The sequence below is a fragment of the Sorex araneus genome, chromosome 4, assembly GCF_027595985.1.
Source record: "Sorex araneus isolate mSorAra2 chromosome 4, mSorAra2.pri, whole genome shotgun sequence".
Taxonomy (NCBI): Eukaryota; Metazoa; Chordata; class Mammalia; order Eulipotyphla; family Soricidae; genus Sorex; species Sorex araneus.
In genome coordinates, this window is record NC_073305.1 from 193,239,315 (window position 1) to 193,261,216 (window position 21,902).

General features: G+C 43.5%; 1 protein-coding gene, 1 non-coding gene and 1 pseudogene across 5 annotated transcripts in view; 1 reads left to right on the forward strand and 2 right to left on the reverse strand.

The window, feature by feature from the left end:
* The window catches only part of RNF216 (ring finger protein 216), a 104,134-nt gene that overhangs the window by 72,468 nt on the left and 9,764 nt on the right, over nt 1–21,902 (reverse strand). For 3 of the 4 annotated variants that reach the window (XM_055134952.1, XM_055134955.1, XM_055134954.1), the window contains 6 exons: nt 20,193–20,326; nt 16,976–17,830; nt 14,454–14,530; nt 12,705–12,807; nt 10,644–10,808; nt 3,272–3,386 (listed from right to left, as the gene is read on the reverse strand). In XM_055134952.1, coding sequence (XP_054990927.1) covers nt 3,272–3,386; nt 10,644–10,808; nt 12,705–12,807; nt 14,454–14,530; nt 16,976–17,830; nt 20,193–20,326 — 1,449 coding nt within the window. The remainder of the gene's footprint in view (nt 1–3,271; nt 3,387–10,643; nt 10,809–12,704; nt 12,808–14,453; nt 14,531–16,975; nt 17,831–20,192; nt 20,327–21,902) is intronic. The other variant, XM_055134956.1, reaches the window with a different exon arrangement.
* LOC129404568 (U6 spliceosomal RNA) lies at nt 314–412 on the forward strand (annotated as a pseudogene).
* On the reverse strand, nt 16,210–16,312 carry LOC129404572 (U6 spliceosomal RNA). The gene has a single exon (XR_008629965.1). It is a non-coding gene; the product is annotated as a U6 spliceosomal RNA (small nuclear RNA).

The following is a 21,902-nucleotide window of genomic DNA, read 5'->3' on the forward strand; positions in this document are numbered from 1 at the left end:
ACAATATCATCAGTTTCAAATTTTAGCCATTCTGTTAGGTGCACGTTTTATGTATCACTGCAGTACTGTCATCCCATTGTTCATTGGTTTGCTCGAGCCAGCACCAGTAACATCTCCTTATGAGACCTGTTATGTTTTTGGCATATTGAATGTATGCCATGGGTAACTTGCCAGGCTCTGCTGTGTGGGCGAGAAACTCTTGGTAGTTTGCCAGGCTCTCTGAGAGGGGCAGAGGAATCAAACCCGGGTCGGCCTCGTGCAAGGCAAACGCCCTACCGGATGTGCTATCACTCCAGCCCTGATTTAAAAAAGCGTGCTTTGGCAGCACATACACTAAAATTGGAACGATACAGAGAAGATTAGCATAGCCTCTGCACATGTTTTATGTATGTTTTACTTTTCAGTTTTTTTTGGGCCACGATCTGCAGACTTGGAGGTTACTCCTAGCTCAGGGGTTGCTCCTAGCAGTGATCATGGACCATGTAGCACTGGGGGGTCAAACTGTGATTGGCCAAGTGCAAAGCAAATGCCTTAATCCCTGTATTTTCTCTCCAGTCTCATGTTTGTTGGTAATCCTTTTTTTCATTTAAGGAAATACCCCCAGGAATGCTCAACCCAGCAATGCAGACCTGACACCTGGATGGTACTCAGGGGCTACCTGAGTCACACCAGCAGTACTAGGAGAAGGTACATTGGTGGGACTAAATTGACGACTTTTCAAATGCTGGCCATGAGCTTCTACTATTTATTTTTCCCAGTCCAAAGTTTTTCACTTTGAAAATCTCTAAACAGAAAATGGACACATAATAACATTTATAAATACCACTAAAAAAAAGGGGAAATAATAACAAATGTATCAGGTTATTGATCTGCTAAAATTTTTGCATTTCTTCTATTGATTTGTTAATTTACATTTTCCATAAAACTAGTCCACTGAAATGTTCAATGTTCAATGAAATGTCTGTCCTACTAACAGCATCCAGGCTTACTCACTGTAGCTATGTAGCAAGTCTTGAAGTCAAGTAGACAAATTTATTCCACTTTATTTAAAAATGTTTTGTTTTGAGCCACACCCTGAGGTGCTCAGGACTTAGTCCTGGTGGACTTGGAGTACCATATGGAGCGCTGACATCAAACCCAAGTTGGTGGGCTGGAGCAATAGCACAGCGGGTAGGGTGTTTGCCTTGCACGCGGCCGACCCAGGTTGGACTCCCAGCATCCCATATGGTCCTGCAAGCATCGCCAGGAATAATTCCTGAGTGCATGAGCCAGGAGTAACCCCTATGCATCACTGGGTGTGACCCAAACCACCCCCCCCCCAAAAAAAACCCCAAGTTGGTCATATTTTTTCCAACAAGAAGTGGAAGCTGAACCTGTGTTACCTCATGTGCCAGAAAGCACAAGTTGTTGCCAAACCAACAGTCCAGCTGGTACTGTTGACTATGGCCAACCCAGGTACGATCCTGGGCACCCCCTACAGTAACCCACGAAGAGAGATTCATGAGCACAAAGCCAGGAGTGAGCCCTGAGCACTGCCGGGTAAGGCCCTTTCAAAACAAACAAAATAAATAATAAAATCATAACTTAGGGGCTGGAGCGATAGCACAGTGAGTAGGGCGTTTGCCTTGCTCGCGGCCAACCCAGGTTCAATTCCCAGCATCCCATATGGTCCCCTGAGCATCACCAGGAGTAATTCCTGAGTGCATGAACCAGAGTAACCCCTGTGCAACGCTGGGTGTGACCCCCCCCAAATAAAAAGAAAAAGAAAAAATCATAACCTAATATATTAAAGGGCTATATTTGATGTATGGGGCTAAAGCAAGTAAAATGGAAGTTGACAGGGGAAAATACAGATGCAAAAAATCCTAATATTTGGAACTTAAAAGAGTGGGTTCTGGGGCAGAGTGACAGTACTGAAGGTAGGGAGCTTGCCTTGCATGCGGCTAACATCATATGGTCCCCCAAGTCCCATCAGGAATGATCCCTGAGTGCAGAGCCAGAACCATAAGTAAGTCTTGAGCACCACCAGGTGTGGCCCCAAAATGAAGCAAAAAGACATGGGAGGGAGAGAGAAAGAGGTAACAGAATCTTTTCAGAAGCAAGAAAAAAACCAGACATTTTATGAAGGAATATTTAGACCTGAAAAGAAGAACTAGGCTGGAGAGACAGTATATCGGGGAGGGTGTTGCCTTGCATGTAGTCAACTAGGTTCTATTTCCAGCATCCCATAAGGTCCCCTGAGCATGGTCAGGAATGATTCCTGAATGCAGTCAGGAGTAACCCCTGAGCATCACCAGGTACAGCCCAAATACAAACAAAAACAAAGAGGGGGAAGGAAGAACTTTATATAAAGTATGACTGGTCACTAGGGAGCGGCCCATATTACAAACTGGTACTTTCTTTTCACTCCAAGTCAGAAAATGTACTTGGGATGCTTTGTAAAAAATGTGGACACATTCAGCTGACTAAAGACCCACCTACATAGTAGCCCTGCTTTCTGTCACATGGGAAGAGACTGTCATGTGAGTAGAGCACTGTTCCATAACTCATGGAAGGTCTACAGGATACAGAGCCTATGAGCTTTTCTACCAGGTCCTTAAGAGTTCAAATGCAAACACTTTTCAATTCTACAACTGCATGGATTTTTATTTAGTCACACATGCTATGTGATTAAAAATAGTGGTAATACATAAGAGGAAAGACACATTCCTATTTATGTCAAAATCTATAGACAATGGTTGTAATGCACTTTTTTGGGAACACAAGTAAATATGTTGCACAATCTACCAAAGTTATCTTATTGGGATAGGAACTGAAGCAGTTTTTTTGAAAAGGATTTTCCTCAACTATTTACTCAGAATAATAGAATTTAAAATGACAAGAGGATATTGAACTGCATTTCCTGTGCAGAGCTGCTCATGTGTGTACATGACCCTTCTGTAGTGAGCAAATCGAGCTAGAGAGTTTATACTCTAATAAGCTAAGTCTCACCACACTGATTCCTTCCCATCCCCATGCCCAGCTTAAGAGCATTACCAACACTTTCCCTACATATGAACCCTTTAACATACACAAAACTATCCTGTCACATGTATCCTAAGAAGACAACTGTGGTCACTTGCTAACATACTGATGTGTTGTCAAAGCAGTCACATCAGAGTCACTCTGTGGGCTACCTACAGCCAGTGCCTCAACTTCCCACACACCTGTGCAGAAAGGTCCTACAAAGCATCCTCACACACTATCAGCAACATTCACAATTTGCCATTACCTTGTTCAAATTTGAAATCTATGTAAGAATACTGATTCATTTCTTTTCTCTTTTTTCTTTTTCCACTGGTTTCTGGTGATAGCTCCTGCCATTTTTTAATGGCATCGGAAAAGGCCTAAAAATTGAGAAAGGGAGAGGAGGTTATCACTGAAAACAGGACAGAAGAATAGGTGAAGCAGTCCCCAAATCTCACTTAATTATTTCTGCTACCTGCCTGGCTTACCAAAAACAGGCAGTGGTTGGTGCCTGAGCAATAGTACAGTGGATAAGGCGTTCACCTTGCACATGGCCAATCCGGGTTTAATCCCTGAACTCTATATGGTCCCCAAGTCCTGCCCCAAGTGATCCCTGAGTGCAGAGTCAGAAGTACTAAGCACCACTGGATGTGGCCCCCAAATAAGCAAACAAACAAACAAACAAAAAAAAACAGGATTGTTCTCTTAAACTTTATAAATTACAACATACAATGGCAGGAACAAAATGCTCACAAATGAAATGGTGAGCTATGAAAATAGAGGCTATCTAAGTACAGGTTAAATTACATTACAAATGTCTTAGGAGTTATACTCAAGTCATTTCTACGTGACACCTTTCTGTTCTACAATCCCTCTTCCATTTTCCACTAACTTCCTCCTTCAATTGTCCTCTTTGCTTTTACTATATTCCCCAAGAACTGCTTACTTGAGCTCAAAAATTCCTACCCTAGTGATAATCATTTCCTTTCATATCTTGAGGGCTCTCCTCTGTTTTTTAAGAGTTTTACAATTAGAATTTTTTTTTTTCTTTTTGGGTACTACTGTACCCACTGTACTATACAGCTCTGGCCCCTAAGCAAAATGCACTGGGATTTTGATGCACAGGGATTACTCCTGGCTCAGGCACTCAGGAATTCCTCCTGACAGTGCTTGGGGGAAATATGAGATGCTGGGAATCAAACCTGGGTCAGCTGAGTGCAAGGCAAAAGGCCTACCCAATGTGCTATCGCTCTAGCCCCTACAATTAAAATTTAAACATGCTCAAGTTGACCATCTGAAAGACAGAAAACCCGTCCTTTCAGCTACAAGCCTTCTTCCTTCCTCCCACCACTAGTGAAAATAGTCTAAGGCCCTGTCTGCAAATAGCTTCATTATCTTACTTACTTACCAAGAGCTTTCCAACTGCACACTAACCTGGTCTAATAATGCCACTCTTTCACTTGCAAATCTTAGTAATTGCTACAATGTATCCTTACCTCCCTTGACCTCTCCAGTACCCTAACACTGCCTGCTCCATGCTCTCAGCCTACTCCTGGCCTGCCACCCTTCCTGTGCTCGGTCTTTATACATGTAGAGTCCTGAGAACAGCCCCGGCTCTCTTTGCACCATTCCCTAGCCGGTGGGGTCACAAATGCCAAGGACTCAAATATTCTTTCTCCAATCTATTTTTTTTTCCACTCAGCCACCCAAGCCTGTTTCTTTTTTTTTTTTTTTTTTTGCTTTTTGGGTCACACCCGGCGATGCACAGGGGTCACTCCTGGCTCATGCACTCAGGAATCACCCCTGGCGATGCTCAGGGGACCATATGGGATGCTGGGATTCGAACCCGGGTCGGCCGCGTGCAAGGCAAAGGCCCTACCCGCTGTGCTATCACTCCAGCCCCCACCCAAGCCTGTTTCTACTTGCATGTTCTACAGGTTCTACCCAGCATGCTAGCAATCTCGCATGCTGTTTCAGTGCATGAGCCAGGATTAAGCATGCGAGATTGTTTCAGCATGCGAGATTGCTAGCATGCTGTTTCAAGTTCAGTCTCAGATATTCCCCAGACTGAACTTATGTTTGTTTGTTTTTTTCCCCTTCTAAGTATTTCACACTAGAAAATGATACCACAACCTGTGCCCCACTTACCTTACTCCTTCCTATCTGCTGTGCATCATTCATGTTTGTAATCAAAGTCACTTGGTCAGAGATGCCCTCCTGGAACCTTTGACTCTAACCTTGGGATACCCATCAGACTTCCAACGCACTTTGCAATTTCCTTTCCTATTACTTATAACAGACGTGTGTACTTATCTACTTGCTTGGCTCTGTTTCATTTAAGTTCCTGAACTAGGATGTGAACCTAGAAAACAGGAAATGGTTCCACGGCAATGGTGGATGCCAGCAAGTTGCAACATCAATATCTTAAACTCATTTGCTAACTAAAGTCGAAGGGGTGTGTCTTTTTTTCTTCTTCTTTGCTTTTTGGGTCACACCCGGCAATGCACAGGGGTCACTCCTGGGTCTGCACTCAGGAATTACCCCTGGTGGTGCTCAGGGGACCATATGGGATGCTGGGAATCGAACCCGGGTCGGCCTTGAGCAAGGCAAACGCCCTACCCGCTGTGCTATCACTCCAGCCCCCGAAGGGGTGTGTCTTTATTGAGACAATGCTGACAAATCATTCTGAGCATATTCTTTTTGTTTTCTGGGCTACATCCAGTCCAGAAGTTACTCCTGGTTATACAGTTAGGCAGAGCTTGAAGAATCATATGGGGTGCTGGAATTGAACATGGGCTAGCTGTGTGTAAGGCAAGCATCCTACCCACTGTACTACAGCTCTGGCCCCTAAGAAAATTACTCTTGTTTTGTTATTTTTAGTTTTTGGATCACAGCTGGGGGTGCACAGGGCTTAATCCTGGCTCATGCACTCAGGAATTACTCCTGGCGGTGCTTGGGGGACCATATGGGATGCTGGGAAGCGAACCCGGGTCGGCCGCGTGCAAGGCAAACTCCTTACCTGCTGTGCTACTGCTCTAGCCCCTAAGCATATTATTCTTAAAAAAAAAAAAAAAAAAAAAATTGCATAGGGCCTGACCCCGTGCCAGGCTGTTCTCACCAGAGCAACTTGGAACAAGGCGGGTTGAGTTTCTCTCCCCGCTCCAGAAGAACCAAGGCAGCTGAGAACCTCCAGAACTCAATCGCAACCATGCTCAAGGCCACTCTCCACAGGCTCGGACAAGCCTTACCTACAGGAAACCTGCAGAAAATCCCAAGTATGAGGGACCCATGACTGAGATCTTCAAGCTTACTCGTAGCAGGACTGGGCCTCCTCTCACCTGCTCCCAAGTTTTCCAGTAACTTGGCAATCACACCCACAAACTGATCCCACCATATAATCTCATCAGTGGCCAAGAAAAGAGTGACATAGGCCTTACCCATGAGTGAATCTGTTCTTAATCATATTCTAAATTTCAGAATTCCTGGACCTCTCATATTCTAGCCCACTGAAGGACCAAAAGTAGCACACATTCGTTTGGGTTTAACATACATGCTTGTAATCTCTTATACAAGGGCTTAAATGACTCCAGGATGAAATACAACAATCCTCATACTTTCCTCTTATGGGGTAGGAAGCTGCACAGTGGTGGGATTGATGTTTGAATATTAAATGCAATAAATTATTGTGAACAACTTTATAAAATAAGAAAAAAAGTTGTGTATTCCTGGAATCTGTGCTAACTGAAAGAAAACTTTTGCCAAGCCTGAGTGATAGCACAGCAGGTAGGGCGTTTGCCTTGCATGAGGTCAACCCAAGTTCGATTCCCAGCATCCCATATGGTCCCCCGAGTACTGCCAGGAGTAATTCCTGAAGTAACCTCTGTGCATCACCGGGTGTGACCCAAAAAGCAAACAAAAAAAGAAAAAGAAACAGAAAACTTTTTAGCTAGTAAATAGGAAAATATCACCCTTTCTCTGAATGTATGTATGTATGGTCATTTGCTACATACAAGTACTGTGTGCTGAATATAACACAGACCTTTCTCATGACTTCTCCTCCACACTGGCCCTTGGAGGAAGGTATTGTGGTTATAGAGTAGAGGGATTCGAGGCCTAGAAGAAATGGAAAGGTTTCCTACTCAAACTTGAATGGTAGGATTTCAACTCAGGCCATTCCCAGAATCAAAATTCTTCTGACATCACCTTGCTCTCACAGGTAGATTCCGTACAATCTGGCTGTGCTTGGGGACCATATGGGATTCTAGGGGTGGAACCTGGATCAGTAGCATGCAAGGTAAGTATCCTACCACTGTACTATCTCTCCAGTCCCCAAACTGCACTCTTGATTCTCAAAATTAACAAATTAAGTGGATATTTGAGTTGTGCAAGTAAGCACAGTAAAGGCAGAAATGACAGGTAACAGCAAGAGGAAAAATGATTCTTGAACACATGTTATTCCTCTTGGTTGAATTTTTGAGTAACTGGTGGTAGTTATCAGATTTGACATTGAGAATACTGGCATCAGAAGATAGCAAATTCATTTCCTTCCAAAGAGCTTTCATTCTGGTTGAGATTTTTTTAATGATTAAGACAGTATGAAGTACATTTGTCAATGCTTGCTAAGGGGACAGGCTTGTAAGGTTGGTGGGAAACTAGGGACATTAGTGAGAAAGGTGACACTGGTGGTGGGATTGGTGTTGTAATACCGAATGCCCAAATGACAGAAACAACTATATTATGAATAACTTTGTAAATCTATCTTTGGATAAATTTCTTCTTTTTCTTCTTCTTTTTTTTTTTTGCTTTTGGGGTCACACCTGGCTATGCACAGGGGTTACTCCTGGCTCTCCACTCAGGAATCACCCCTGGCGGTGCTCAGGGGACCACATGGGATGCTGGGAATCGAACCCGGGTCGGCCACGTGCAAGGCAAATGCCCTACCCACTGTGCTATTGCTCCAGCCCCGATAAATTTCTTTTTAATGTAATTTGGAAATACTTTTAGGACTTCTGAGTGATCAAAATGATACTACAATGGACACTTCAGAATTTAAAATCAGGAGTGGAAAGAGGCTTGAGCCTGGCAGTGAAAAAGATCAGAACTAGGCAGAGCTACCTCGATAGAAACAGATAACAAAGAACACAGGGGTGTGAGAGTGGAGACCCTCAGAATGACACTAGAGAATAATAGAAGTTGAGGAAAGGTTAGAAAAAAGACAGTTTCAGGGCTGGAGCAATAGTATAGCCAGGGCATTTGCCTTGCATGTGGCCAACCTGGGTTCAATCCCTGGCATCCCATATGGTCCCCTGATTCTCGCCAGGAGTCATTCCTGAATGCAGAGCCAGAAGTAAGCCAAGAGCATCGCCGGGGGTGAACCAAAAAGTCCCCCCACACAAACACCCAAAGGTTACTTTTCACAGTGCTTCCTGTAAACTGCCATGCTTGGACAGTGTCTCAGAAAAGAGAAGCTACTATTACTTTTAGAAAGCACCTACAAGAAAAAAAAGGTGAGCTGTTGAAATGGATGAAATTGTACACACTTTGGACTGGATCATAGTATAGCGGGCAGGGTACTTGCCTTGCACACAGCCAACCTGCATTGTGCTTTTACTTCTTATCTGGGTTTCCTTGGAGCTCAGAAAAGGAATAAAGGCACCAGGGGAATAACAATAAAAGATGCTAGACTAGTCTGGAATGAAAGAGGTCTTTCTTATGGTTATTAATTTTGGGGGAAATTTCATTTATTTTTCAATGACAGAAGTCTACATTTTTAGCACTGAAATAAACTTTAAAGTAAAAGGTACCAATTGTTCCTTTCAGAGTAGTTCAGCCTAAATTTAACCTATGTTAGGCCTTTGCTGAGGAGCTGTTTAATCTTCCTTACCATCCAGATGGTAGACAGGACCTGGACCCAGCATACCTAAGATTTGCATCACTTCAGTTAAATCAAATGGCCATTTTAACCATTAACAGTAATTCCCCATTTGTTGGTCCTCTGTAAGAAAGCAAACTTTTGGGCATCAGAAATTGAGCAGGAGAAAGGGTCTTGATGGTGGAAGACTAAGAGCAACCACCCAAGGACTTGTAGGAGCTCTTACTTTTCTAGCTAGCTGGCTTAAGCACTGTGAAGCAGGTACTGAGCACAAACTGCATGGAATCAGGTATGTCAGTTATCCATCAGTGACCACACTTTCTAAGTCATGGAACATGCACCCGAAAACCATAGAAGGAGCCCCCATATAAAATCACACTTAGGGCTTTGGGGGTGGAGGGAACAAACACTGGCAGTACTCAGTAATCAGTAGCCATTCACTCCCTTCTTAGGCAAATCACCACTCACTGCCTGACGAGTACTGTACATGGACACTAGGTTTTTAACCCAGTATCATTAAAATCCAGTCTGGGGCAGAGGCCGTTCAAGGCTTGTCAGAACTTAAATCTGCAACCTACTGGGATTATTTCATGCTTAGATCTGACTGAAAGCTAACAGGAATTGAGAAAGCACTCCCCCCAAGTAACCCAGGCTAGTCTTCTACGCTTTTCATTCTCAACAGAACTGATGCTGCCTCTATGATCCAATATGTTAACAAATACAAAGCAACCTTTCACACTTCCACCCCAAAAGCAGAGATCCAGAACTGGAGGGGTGAGGGAAAAAATATTGCCCACACTGGGAAACATGGTTAAATGTAATTTTCCTGGGGGCCAAAGCAATAGTGCAGCAGATAGGGTTTTTGCCTTGCACACTGCCAACCCAGGTTCGCTCTCTAGTATCTCATATGATCCCCTGAGCACCGCTAGAGAGTAGTTCCTGAGTGCAGAACCAAGAGTAAGTCCTGAGTATCACTGGTTGTAGTCCCCAAACAAAACAAAACCAAAGTAATTTTTCTTTCTGTTTTTGGGCCACACCTGGCAATGCTGAGTTTACTCTTGGCAAGGTGCCCAAGGGTGTTGGTGCTTAGATCATATGTGGTGCCAGGATTATAGAATTCCAATGTAAGGCAGACTCCTTACCCACTATACTATCTCTCCAGCTCTTAAAGTCAATTTTAAGGACTGGAGTGGTAGTACGGTGGGTAGGGCATTTGCCTTGCATACGGCCAATCCGGGTTTGATCCACAGCAGCCTATATGGTCCCCTGAGCACCACCAGGAGTAATTCCTGAGTGCAGAGCCAGGACTACCCTCTAAGCATTGCTGGATGTAATCCCAAAAGCAAGTAAATAAATAAGTAAAATTAAAATAGAAAAAAAATTAATTTAAAGGCAATTTTAAGGTTGTACATACAGGAACTGGATGACTTACCACTTGGGAGGATTGGGACTGCCCCAGTCAGAAAGAAAATCAGGAAGAAACAGCATAGGAATATATATATGTTTCATCCACTAGCCACCAACCACCCCAGGATCCAGGTAAACTTCAGTACCTTCCTTGGCTTTATTGGAAAACCAGAATTTCCCCACATCTAACCTAATTTCTTTACATTCAGTTCTTCCTGATCAGAAAATCCCTTTGGTCTACTTATCTTCACCCTGACAAACTTCTTAGTTCTTTGTCATCATAAACCTTCCAACTCTTCATTCTGCTATCATGGCAAGAAGTAGTCTACAGTGACCCCACCAAGACCAAGTTCAGCACCTTTCGGGTGATTGCATAGTGTCCCTTGAGTTCATGCAGGGCCCATTTGATGTCCTGACTGCTAAGCATTTTGAAATCAGCCATCAAGAGGTCAGCAGCTTGGATGAAGCAGCGTTGGTCAAGAGGAGCCAATTTTGAATAGTCAAAGAAGTCTATCTTAGGCATCTGAAATGAGAGAGAGGCACAGTATTAGAGGCTAAAAGGAGCATTTCCCAAGCAGAAAATTATCAGAAAGACTCCTTATTAAAGACTGGCACAGCGGGTAGGGCATTTGCCTTGCTCACTGCCAACCCGAATTCAATTCCCAGCATCCCATATGGTCTCCTGAGTACCGCCAGGGATGATTCTTGAGTGCAGAGTCAGGAGTGACCCCTGTGCATTGCCAGGTGTGACCCAAAAAGGAAATAAACAAAAACAAAAACAACAACTAAAGACTGGCATGATTTCATTTATTCTCATAACTACATTTTATGAATAATACCAGTTCTGAGTAGAGATGAAGAAAACTGCCTGGGAACTAGTTTTATAAACTAGAACTACTAAACAAATATAGTGCTGGAAGGACTGGAGAGAGTACAGTGGGATAGGGAGCTTGCCTTGTTCAATCCCTGGCATCCCAGATGGTCCCCTGAGCCCTGCCAAAAGTGATACCTGGCAGAAGAGTGAAAAGTCCAGAGGATTGCTGGGTGTGCCCCACCCCCACAAAAAGAAATTCTCACTGGAGATTTGAATGCCACCTTTCAGCCATTACTCTTCACTTAGAATGAACTTGTCCTGCTATAGACTACGTCAAACAGCTAGTGAAAAGCATCTGGGGGATAGAAGGATCAAGCAATAGCCTTTAATGAAGCAGTTCTAAATCATGTCTTATTTTTGTCTTTTTATTGGGGAGAGGGGCATACCCAGTGGTGTTCAGGGTTTAATTTTGGCTCTGGGCTCAGGACCACAGCTCCAGCGCCTAGTACTGGGAATCAAACTGAACCCTGGTTGACCGTGTGCAAGGCAAGCGCCCTATCCCACTTAACTCTCATTCTAGCCCCCATATTTTCTTCTACCACACAATACAGAATATGCTTGTGTGGATTACAAAGAAATAAGACTTAAAATATTAAAAGTCCGTATCTTTTTCTTTTTTTGGGGGGGCGGGCATGACAGTGCACTACACTTGGCTGTGCTCAGGGTTTATTTTTGGCTTTGCACCCAGAGATCACTGATTGGGGGCCCCATACAGGGTGTTTGGGGTTGAACGCAGATCTACCTCACACAAGGCAAGCATATCATCTCTCTGACCCTCACACAGCTTGTAACTTAGTAAGGCATTTGGTTACGTCTTTGTGTGTGAGTGATGTCGGGAACTGAACCCAGGGCCTCACACAGGCACAGCACTGCTCTACTGCTGAGCTGCACACTCAGCCTCAGGGATCTGGTTCCATAGGTACAACATGAACCCAACACCAAAACAAAACTATAATGGATAATCAACTCTAAGTAATCTCGACAATTAACTTTTTAAAAAGCAGGGATTGGGGTGGGGGTGATGAGCTTGAGTGATAGTACAGTGAGTAGAGCATTTGCCTTCCACGTAGTGGAACAAAATAAAAAAAAAAAAAAAAGAAAAGGTATTGAGGGATGAACACTAGCAGTGCTCAATACATCTTCAGAATACTGGGGAACTCTTGTAACACTTCGCGAAATTAGTGTGGAGGATTATAGCTACTGAGGATGGTGCCTTAAATGCAGAGGTTCTGGGCTCAATACCCAACACCACAAACTTGCTTCCTTCCTCCAAGAACGTGACGTGTAACCCCCACATCAATTTGGGAGTGGAGGGAGAAAAATTTAATTCTCTATGGAAAAAGGAAGAAAGTTACAATGAAAGTAACACAGGAATGAAAGTGGCCAGGACTGGGAAATTCCACTATGCATATACTGATGCTGAAATCCAGTTTTCCCAGCTATTCTAAAAAAATGTGTTCCTCCAAAGCACCTTCTTCCACCAAAGATGATTAATCAAACAGAGTATTTCAAGATAAGAACTATATAACTGGAGGACACACTTGCCTTTGTCTCATCCTGGCTGGCAAGCAGGCTGCTACTGGGGTTGATAATGACTCTATCTTCTCTCTTTGGATAATCTGGGTTTTCCAGAAGGAAATTACAAAGTCTGTAAAATACAAATGATATTACCATTGTACTGCTTACATTGTATTGTCCATTGCTTCACGTGAAATGTTGAGGGAAAAAAAAAGTACTGGTTAGGACTGACAATTGGTCTATCAAGAAATTAAAATGCCCGTAGATCAGAAATACAAACAAAAGCTAATTACAATACATTTATATCTTTGCCTAAGTTTAAAATGGTGGTGGATGTGTATATCCACTAAATGTATGCAGCAACTGTATATCTGAAACATTACTATTTACAGTCTTGGTAAAACTAGAAAAATGAAAATACTGATAAATGGGACACAAAGCCATAGTGCAGTGGCTTAGGGTGACACCCTTCCAAGCTTATGATCACAAGTTCAATCCCAAATCTGTTAATCTGGTCACATTTTACTAATATCTCACAGACATATAATCTTGTAGATTATTTAATTACCTTGCAATTTTTTTTTTTTTTTTTTTTGGCTTTTTGGGTCACACCTGGCGATGCACAGGGGTTACTCCTGGCTCTGCACTCAGGAATTACCCCTGGCCGTGCTCAGGGGACCATATGGGATGCTGGGATTTGAACCCGGGTCGGCCGCGTGCAAGGCAAACGCCCTGCCCACTGTGCTATCGCTCCAGCCCCAATTACCTTGCAATTTAAAAAACAGAACCACACCCAGAGTACTAGGGGCCACAAAGACCAAATCCAGCAGTTAAAGGTCAAAGTAAGTGTTTAAGAATCAGCAGAAATTAAAGGTCAAAAATGCAGTGCTGAGGATCAAACTGGCACACTACATTGTTCCCCAAGCCCCACCAGGAGAGATTCCTAAGCACAGAGCCAGGAACACACCCTAAGCAACATGGGTAGGGCCCAAAAACCAAACCAAAAAATAATGTCATATCGTTCTCTAACCTCTGCTGCCTGCCAAATATTTTTGTATGGTCTTTGTGTCTATGTGTACATGTGGTGCTGGGGAATCAAACTCAGGCCTCACATATACAAAGGACATGATCTACATCCCTGGCCCACATTCATTTTTATAATAAAAATAAAACTAAACATCATTCCATAACCATGCAGAATTCTTTAAAATCCAGGAAGAAAAACCCTGCAGATGACCAAGTACAGAGTCAGTGTTAACATGGGGACAATTCCAGTTTTGAATTTAAAAGTTCTGTAATTAAAGTGATGGCTGTAAATATATATGCAGGAAACACAAGTTAATTCAATCGCTGTTATCAAAAGGTCCCCCTAGAATCACCAGGAGAGACCCCATAGCAGAGTCAAGAGTAGGCCTCCAAGCACTTCTGAGTGTGGCCCCAAAATTACAATCAAAACCAAAATAAGCAAGTGTACTTAATGCTAATGAACTACATGCTTAAAAAAGTGACTGAGGGGCCAGAGCGATAGCACAGCGGGTAGTGCGTTTGCCTTGCACGCGGCCGACCCGGGTTCGATCCCTGGCATCCCATATGGTCCCCCAAGCACTGCCAGGAGTAATTCCTGAGTGCAAAGCCAGGAGTAACCCCCTGAGCATTGCTGGGTGTGACCCAAAAAATCCAAAAAAAAAAAAAAAAAAGTGACTGAAAGGGTAAATTTTTAAATTGTGTATTATTTTACAAGAGAAAAAAGGCAAAAAAGACAAATAGCATACTTACACATTTAAATCGTAGTAATTCTTCAAATGAATTATTTCTTCTATATACCCATTTGCTACATCTGGAAATCTTGCTTCCTGGAAATAATTTCAAATTGCAATAAAAACAAAATGACAAAAAGTATACAAAAGAGCTGTAAAGTACACCTGTCTGGGTTAAAAGTCAACACAAGGGGCTGGAGCGATAGCACAACGGGTAGGGCGTTTGCCTTGCACGCGCCAACCCAGGTTCGATTCCCAGCATCCCATACGGTCCCCTGAGCACCGCCAGGAGTGATTCCTGAGTGCAGAGCCAGGAGTTTCCCCTGTGCATTGCCGGGTGTGACCCAAAAAGAAGAAAAAAAAAAAAAGTCAATACAAGATGCCTAGACTTTTTTTTTTTGCTTTTTGGGTCACACCCGGCAATGCACAGGGGAAACTCCTGGCTCTGCACTCAGGAATCACTCCTGGCGGTGCTCAGGGGACCGTATGGGATGCTGGGAATCGAACCTGGGTTGGCCGAGTGCAAGGCAAACGCCCTACCCGCTGTGCTATGGCTCCAGCCCCAAGATGCCTAGACTTTTCTGTCTACACAGAGTATGGAATCTAGAAAGGATCAGAGAGATGGTAAACCAGGTAAGGTGCTTGCCTTGCACAGGGATGACCAGCGCTACATTCAGTTCCTTGAGCCTCACTATGAGTGATCCCTGAGTGCAAAGCCAGGAGTGAGCCCTGAGCATATTAAGGTGTGGTCCAAAAAAACCAAAAAGGTCCTTCGTGATCATTTGGACTCTGGGCCTGTTTGAACGCTCACTCTTCATTCTTGCAGCAAGATACAGAACCTATCTCTGTCCAGCAAAGAAATCCAAAGATAAACAAAACACATTCTAGTCCCTATCCTCAAGATCTTCCACAGTTCAAGAAACTTGTTTAGGGGCCAAAGCCATAGTACAGCGGGTAGGGAATTTACCTTGCATGCAGCTGACCAAGGATTGGCATCTCATAAGGTTCTTTGAGCACTGCCAGGAGTAATTCCTGAGTGCAGAGCCAAGAGAGTAACCCCAGAGCACCGACAGGTGTGATCCCAAAATAAGCCAAAATAAATAAATAAATTAATTAAATAAAGGGAAGAAATAAAAAGAAACATGTTTAAAACAAGCAGCAGGGGTCGGAACAATATACAATGGGGAAGGCACTTGTCTTGCATGCAGCTGGCCCAGGATCCCCAACACACCATATGGTCCTCCCAGCACAGCCAGGAATAACCCCTGAGTATTGCCAGGTGTGGCCCAAAATTAAAAAATGAAAAATAAAGTTAAAGACAAGCAGCAACTGAGTCAGGACATAAAGCTCTGCTTTGCTTTTGCACAATAATGAAAATGGGAGCTGGAGCAATAGCACAGCGGGTAGGGCCTTTGCCTTGCACGCGGCCAACCCAGGTTCGATTCCCAGCATCCCATATGGTCCCCTGAGCACCACCAGGGGTGATTCCTGAGTGCAGAGCCAGGAGTAACCCCTGTGCATTGCCAGGTGTGACCCAAAAAGCAAAAAAGAAAAAGAAAAAGTCCTAGTCTCTGCTTTCTAATATGGCAGCCATTGAGTACCATGTGGCAATTGACTCGAAAAAGTGACTGGAAACAATTTTAAGTTTTATTCAACCCTAAGACAATATGCTTTAGGTAATCTTAGAAACTTTTCCCCCCTTCTATTATTCTGTTCCCCTACGGAATTTTATTTTTATTGACTGAGGTTCTGTGATTTCACAATACTGTTATGATAAAACTACGGAACGCTTCACAAATTTGCATGTCACCTTTGCACAGTGGCCATGCTTATCTTCTCCATACTGTTCCAAGTCATATATGTGCTGCCAAAGGAAGCACAATCTTAGAATTTTTAAGAATCTGAAGCTAGAGCAAGTGTTATTTTTTTGTTTTCCCCACCCCTCCTTTTGGTTTTCGGACTACACACCTGGTGACGTACTAAGATTACTGCTGGCTCTGTACTCAGGAATGACTCCTCTGGCACTGAGGAACAAATGAGATGCTCAGTATTGAACCTGGGTCAGCCATGTTCAAGACTGCTATATGATCTCTCTGGCCCCTAACAACTAGGGAAATTACTCCTGTGACAGCACTAGGGAACCCACAATCTGCATAGTGGTGCATTCCAGAAAATTTTCTGTAGGTGAGGTGGGAAGGAGGTTAAGGACAGACTACGGAACCCTGACCTAATTTCTGGGTTTTTAACTTATTTTTTCTGGGCCATATGATGATGCTCAGGTCTAACTCCTGGCTTTGCACTCCGGGATCACTTCTGGGAGGCTTGGGGACCCGTATGGGGTGCTGGGAATCTAACTGGGGTTGGCCACATGCAAGGGAAGCAACCTACCCACTGTATTATTGCTCCAGCCCTTCTAATTTTTACCTGTTTTTTTCCTGTTTACAGATTTACAATGTCATTAGAAAAATGTTCATACACATCATATTTTTGAAATAAAGAAACTATTTTAAGTGCCTACATTATTTACTAAATAAAACTTACTGTTTCTTTCACTAATAGTGCAACAAGTTCTTGATCTACTGTAGGAGCTTCTTGACCCCAAAACTTTTTCAAATTGGGTTCCTGAGATCTCTGAATTGGGAAGGCTGGTCCTGGCACTTCATCATCTATTGCTAATTGCTGGTCTTCAAGTTCTTCAAGAGGATGAGCTGGATGAGGGGAAGGGGGACGCGGAATTCTATCCTGCTGAGGTTCTGGTCGTGGAAAAGCTGGCCTTGGAAAAGTCGATCCTGGAGGTTCATGTTTGTACAACAATGGGCCCTGATCCACTTCAGGCTGTCGTTCCTGAGGAACAACCTGATTTGTTATCTCCTGAGGCTTTTTATTTACAGACTGTAAGTAAGGGTGGTCTAACCAGCAGTCTTCCTCGATGGCCTGATCATCTATAACAGCAGTTGGTTCTCCAAGGTTTGATAAAAGTTCTGACTCTGAGTCTTCAGATGACTGATTCTGAATTTCCAAAGTGTCACTATCTGGGAACAGGTTACTTTCTTCCAAGATAATGATTTTCTGCTCTGATCTAGGGTTGACAATGTCATTTGCTGCTTGGTTCTGGCTGGGTCCAGGCTTGGGTTCTCTTTCAGCTTGGCGATTTGGCTTAATTAATTCTGAAACTGCAGAAGTCCCAAGATCCAGAAATGTACCGTATTCATCCTCAGAATCATCCTGTGCCCCAGAATTAAACAATGAGCTGTTATACATTGAAAAATAGCCGCTCTTATCTGATTCAAATGCTGCTCTAGACTTTTTAGGCCTTTCTTCTCCCAATCTTTTGAGATCTTGCCACTGGGCAGCTGGTTTGATGGGATTGGGTCTTGGTGTCTGAGGTTTATTTGTCTAAGAAAAAATAAAATTTTAGTAATAATTCAATTTCTCTCTTTTCTATGTCTATGCCTCCTTAGGTACAATCGAATTGAGTTTCTGATATAGGACAGGAAAAAAAAAACAAAGCCCAAATACCATCCCCTACAAAACCTACTCTTCATATTATCATAACACTATAACAATGATAAGAATGAAAGTCATTCCTAGCTTGAAGCCAGAGCTACTATGAATTATAATTTCATTTGTGAGGCTACTGAAACTAAAAATTACTGCAGAGAAGAGAAGAAATAGTGAAAAGAATAATAGCACAGTAAATAAAAAAGCTTAATAGACATGAAAATAATTAAAAAGCTTATTGGTATTCAACAAAAAACATTATGTTCATGGAAATAAAAGATTATATTGGAGAGGGGAGACTGGTGAAGCAGGAAGAGGATAGAGGAAGGTATAAGAGTTAAGTCAGTCCCATCAGTGACATCTTATCTCTCTGGCAAGAATAGTTTTAGTTACAGGTGGTTTTAGTCCTCCAGTAACAGGAAGTGTGGGCCCAGTCTGGGTGGATGCTACACGAACCAGAACAATGTCAACAATTACCCCACCAGGAAAGCCTAGTGCTATCATCTGGAAATCAGTGTAAAAATTAAGACCTAGGCCAGACAGACAGTACAGTGGGTAGAGTGCTTCCCTTGCACATCAATCCTTGGCACCACATGACCCCCCAGCACCTCCAGGAATGATCCCAGGAATGAGGACAAAGTCAGGTGTAAGTGTGAGTACAGATGGGTGTGGACCCAAAACAAACAACAAATAAATAAAAGATTATATTGATCATTTCAGGAGAGAACTGAAAATTGACTAAAAACAAAAAATGACAGAATCAAATAGAAATTCCAGAATGAAAAGTAAAATTTAGGAATCAATGTATAGCATTTTAAGTAAACATGATTGAAATTAGTGAATTGTAAGATCAAAAAAAAAGAGCAGATACAAAATAATTAAAAATTAGATAAGAGAATATATAGTCAATGATTACAAGAAAAAAGTTTTAATCATGTAACTGAAGTTCTTGAAAAAAATACAAATATTCAAGGACTGAGATTTTATTTCAGTTTTGGCGTTAAAAATTAGATGAGGGGGCTGGAGAGATAGCACAGCGGCCAGGGCGTTTGCCTTGCACGCAGCTGACCCGGGTTCGATTCCCAGCATCCCATATGATCCCCTGAGCACCACCAGGAGTAATTCCTGAGTGCAGAGCCAGGAGTAGCCCCTGAGCATCGCCGGGTATGACCCAAAAAGCAAAAAAAAAAAAAAAAAATTAGATGAGGGGCTGGAGCATAGTACAGTGTGTAGGGCATTTGCCTTGCATGCTTCCAACCCAGGTGTGATCCCTGGCACCCATTTGGTCCTCCCAGGACGGCCAGGACTGATCTGATCGATGAGTGTGAGGCCAGGCCGGAATGATAGTATAGCTTGGGTAGGGTGTTTGTCATGCACATAGCTGACCCCGCTTGATCCTTGACCCGGGTTTGATCCTCAGCATCCCTTACAGTCCCGAGCAAGAGCACTACCAGGAGTAATTCCTGAGTCTGTAGAGCCATGTGTGCCCACTCCCCCCACCCACTAAAACAAAAATCCTGATCTGAGTGTATAGCCAGGAATAAGCCCTGAGCAGTGCCAGGTGTGGCACAAAGCAAAACAAAACAAAGTACAAAAAAAAAAAAAAAGTAAATAAAAGGTAAAAGATCCCAAACAAAGGCAACCCAGGTATAACATAGCAAGTCTGCAAAAATTCAGGCAAGGTGAGGTAGCACAGCAGGTAGGGCATTTACTTTGCACACAGTCAACTAGAGTTCAATCCCTAGCACCTTCTATGATTCCCCAAACCCTGTGAGGAGTGATCTCTGAGCAGGGATCCAGAAGTAACCCCTGACTACCATGAGCTGAGGCACTAAAGGGGAAGGTGGGATAGAAGCAGGAGCTTATTAAAAAAAAAACAACAAAAAAACCCACACTGAGGTAAACTCAAAATGCTCTGGTTGAGGAACATAATGAAAACTAGTTTAAATGAAAAGATGAAATTGATTCTTACTCAGAAAGGGTCAACAGTGCGTACTGATTACAGCAGCATGAACTGGATAGGAGTGGTCAGAGTAGTGCACACAGAGTTACTAAGTCCAGAAATGGACAGAAACAGAGGGCATGTAAAGCCTTATGTATGGTGAGAAGGATGCCGTTCTAACTTAGAAATAGCACATGCAAACAAATATTCCAACTTATTTGAGAACAAAGCCCCAATACCCGCCTCAGAGAAGCTGAGGAATCCAGACCACTACCTTGCAGTCATGCTTTACCATGGTAGTTTAAGAATACTCACTTCTGTCAGGATAACATCATCATCCAGGTCATCATCATCGTGTTGCTGAGCAGCTGGGGTGACCAGCATTGGAACCCCTTCTTCATCAGAGGAGTCAGATATGGTGATGGGTCCATCTCTGACATTGATCCAGTCTACAAGGAAGCAAAGAACACTATTACCGAGAGCCGGTATGATCACATTCAGTTCCTTAATTCAAGGGCTAGAGAAAACACAGTGGGTAGGGTGCCTGTACTGCATATGGTGAACCCAGGTTCAGTCCCTACCATCCTATATGGTTCCTAGAGCCCACCAGGAGCGATCTGTAAGTCCTGAGCACCAGTGGGTATGGCCAAAATCATCATCATCATCATCATCATCATCATCATCATCATCATCATTCCTAATTTGACCTGCATAACACAGTCAATCCTCAAGTCAAGCTCAAGGTTTGGAGTTATCTCCTCCAACTAGCACATGTGCCCTTGTATTAAAAGTCATGCTACCAGAGAGCCGAAGCAATAGTACAGTGGGTAGAGAACCTGCCCTGCATGTGGCTGACAGGGTTCAATCCCCAGTACCTCCTGGTTTCCCAATCACTGCCAGGAGTGATCCCTGAGTGCGGCCAGGAGCAAGTCCTGAAAATCGAAGAGTGTGGCCCGCAAACCAAAACAAAAAACATATTTTGGGCTAGAGCAATAGTTCAGTGGGGCATCTGCCTTGTACATGGCAGGCCTGGATTTGATCCTGGCATCTCATAAGGTCTCCTATGCACCTTACTCAGGAGTAATTCCTAAGTGCAGAACCAGGAGTAATCTCTGAGCATCAGCAGTGTGACCAAAAGAGCCAAAAAGAAAAACGAAACAAAAATACCACGTTTCTAGACTGTTTAATAATAAATTGGAAATAACTAGATAAGAAGACACCCTTAACTTTTCCTTACCCTATGCTGAGATATCTGTCGATAAAATTCTGCCCATTTCTCAGCTCCTTGCAGAATGTCTCCAGCCTGAGAACTAAAGCCGCGACCCCATGCCCGCCCAGGAAGGGAAAGGTATTTCTCTCTCTCCCCTCTTCCTTTCCGGGGATGAAGGGCGTGGGGACCGCCATATTATGACGACCACAGATGGGATTTTACGACAAAAACTGCAGCAAAAGGACACTAGGGTGCTCTTGGGAACGTGGGAGGCACCGGCCCCTCCTGCCGCCGAGATGTGATCCCGGGGGCCGCACTCATGTGCGGCCTCTCCGCAGCTGCATGAGCGTGAATCCAGACCCAGCTAAACCACTTTCGACATGGGCAGCTCCTTGCAGAATGTCTCCAGCCTGAGAACTAAGCCGCGACCCCATGCCCGCCCAGGAGGGGAAAGGTATTTCTCTCTCTCCCCTCTTCCTTTCCGGGGATAAAGGGCATGGGGACCGCCATATTATGATGACCACAGATGGGGTTTACAAGCTTGCAATGATCCAATATCCGGAAGAAATCTCCCTGGACTTAGTTGTTAAAGTACAGAAATCCAAAACCGCGCAGCTGCTACTGCGGCTGTGCAACCTCATTTCTCTTCACAACAGGTCTGACTCTAGTGGGGTACTCCTAACAATAATGGTGAGGTTTGTGTTGAAATATTGAATGTAACCAAAGTAAATAGAAAGTAAAGTGAAATTTATCAGTTACAAGGCGGGGGGGAGAGGTGCAGGGATGGGCGGGATGGGAGGTGTACTGTGGTTTTT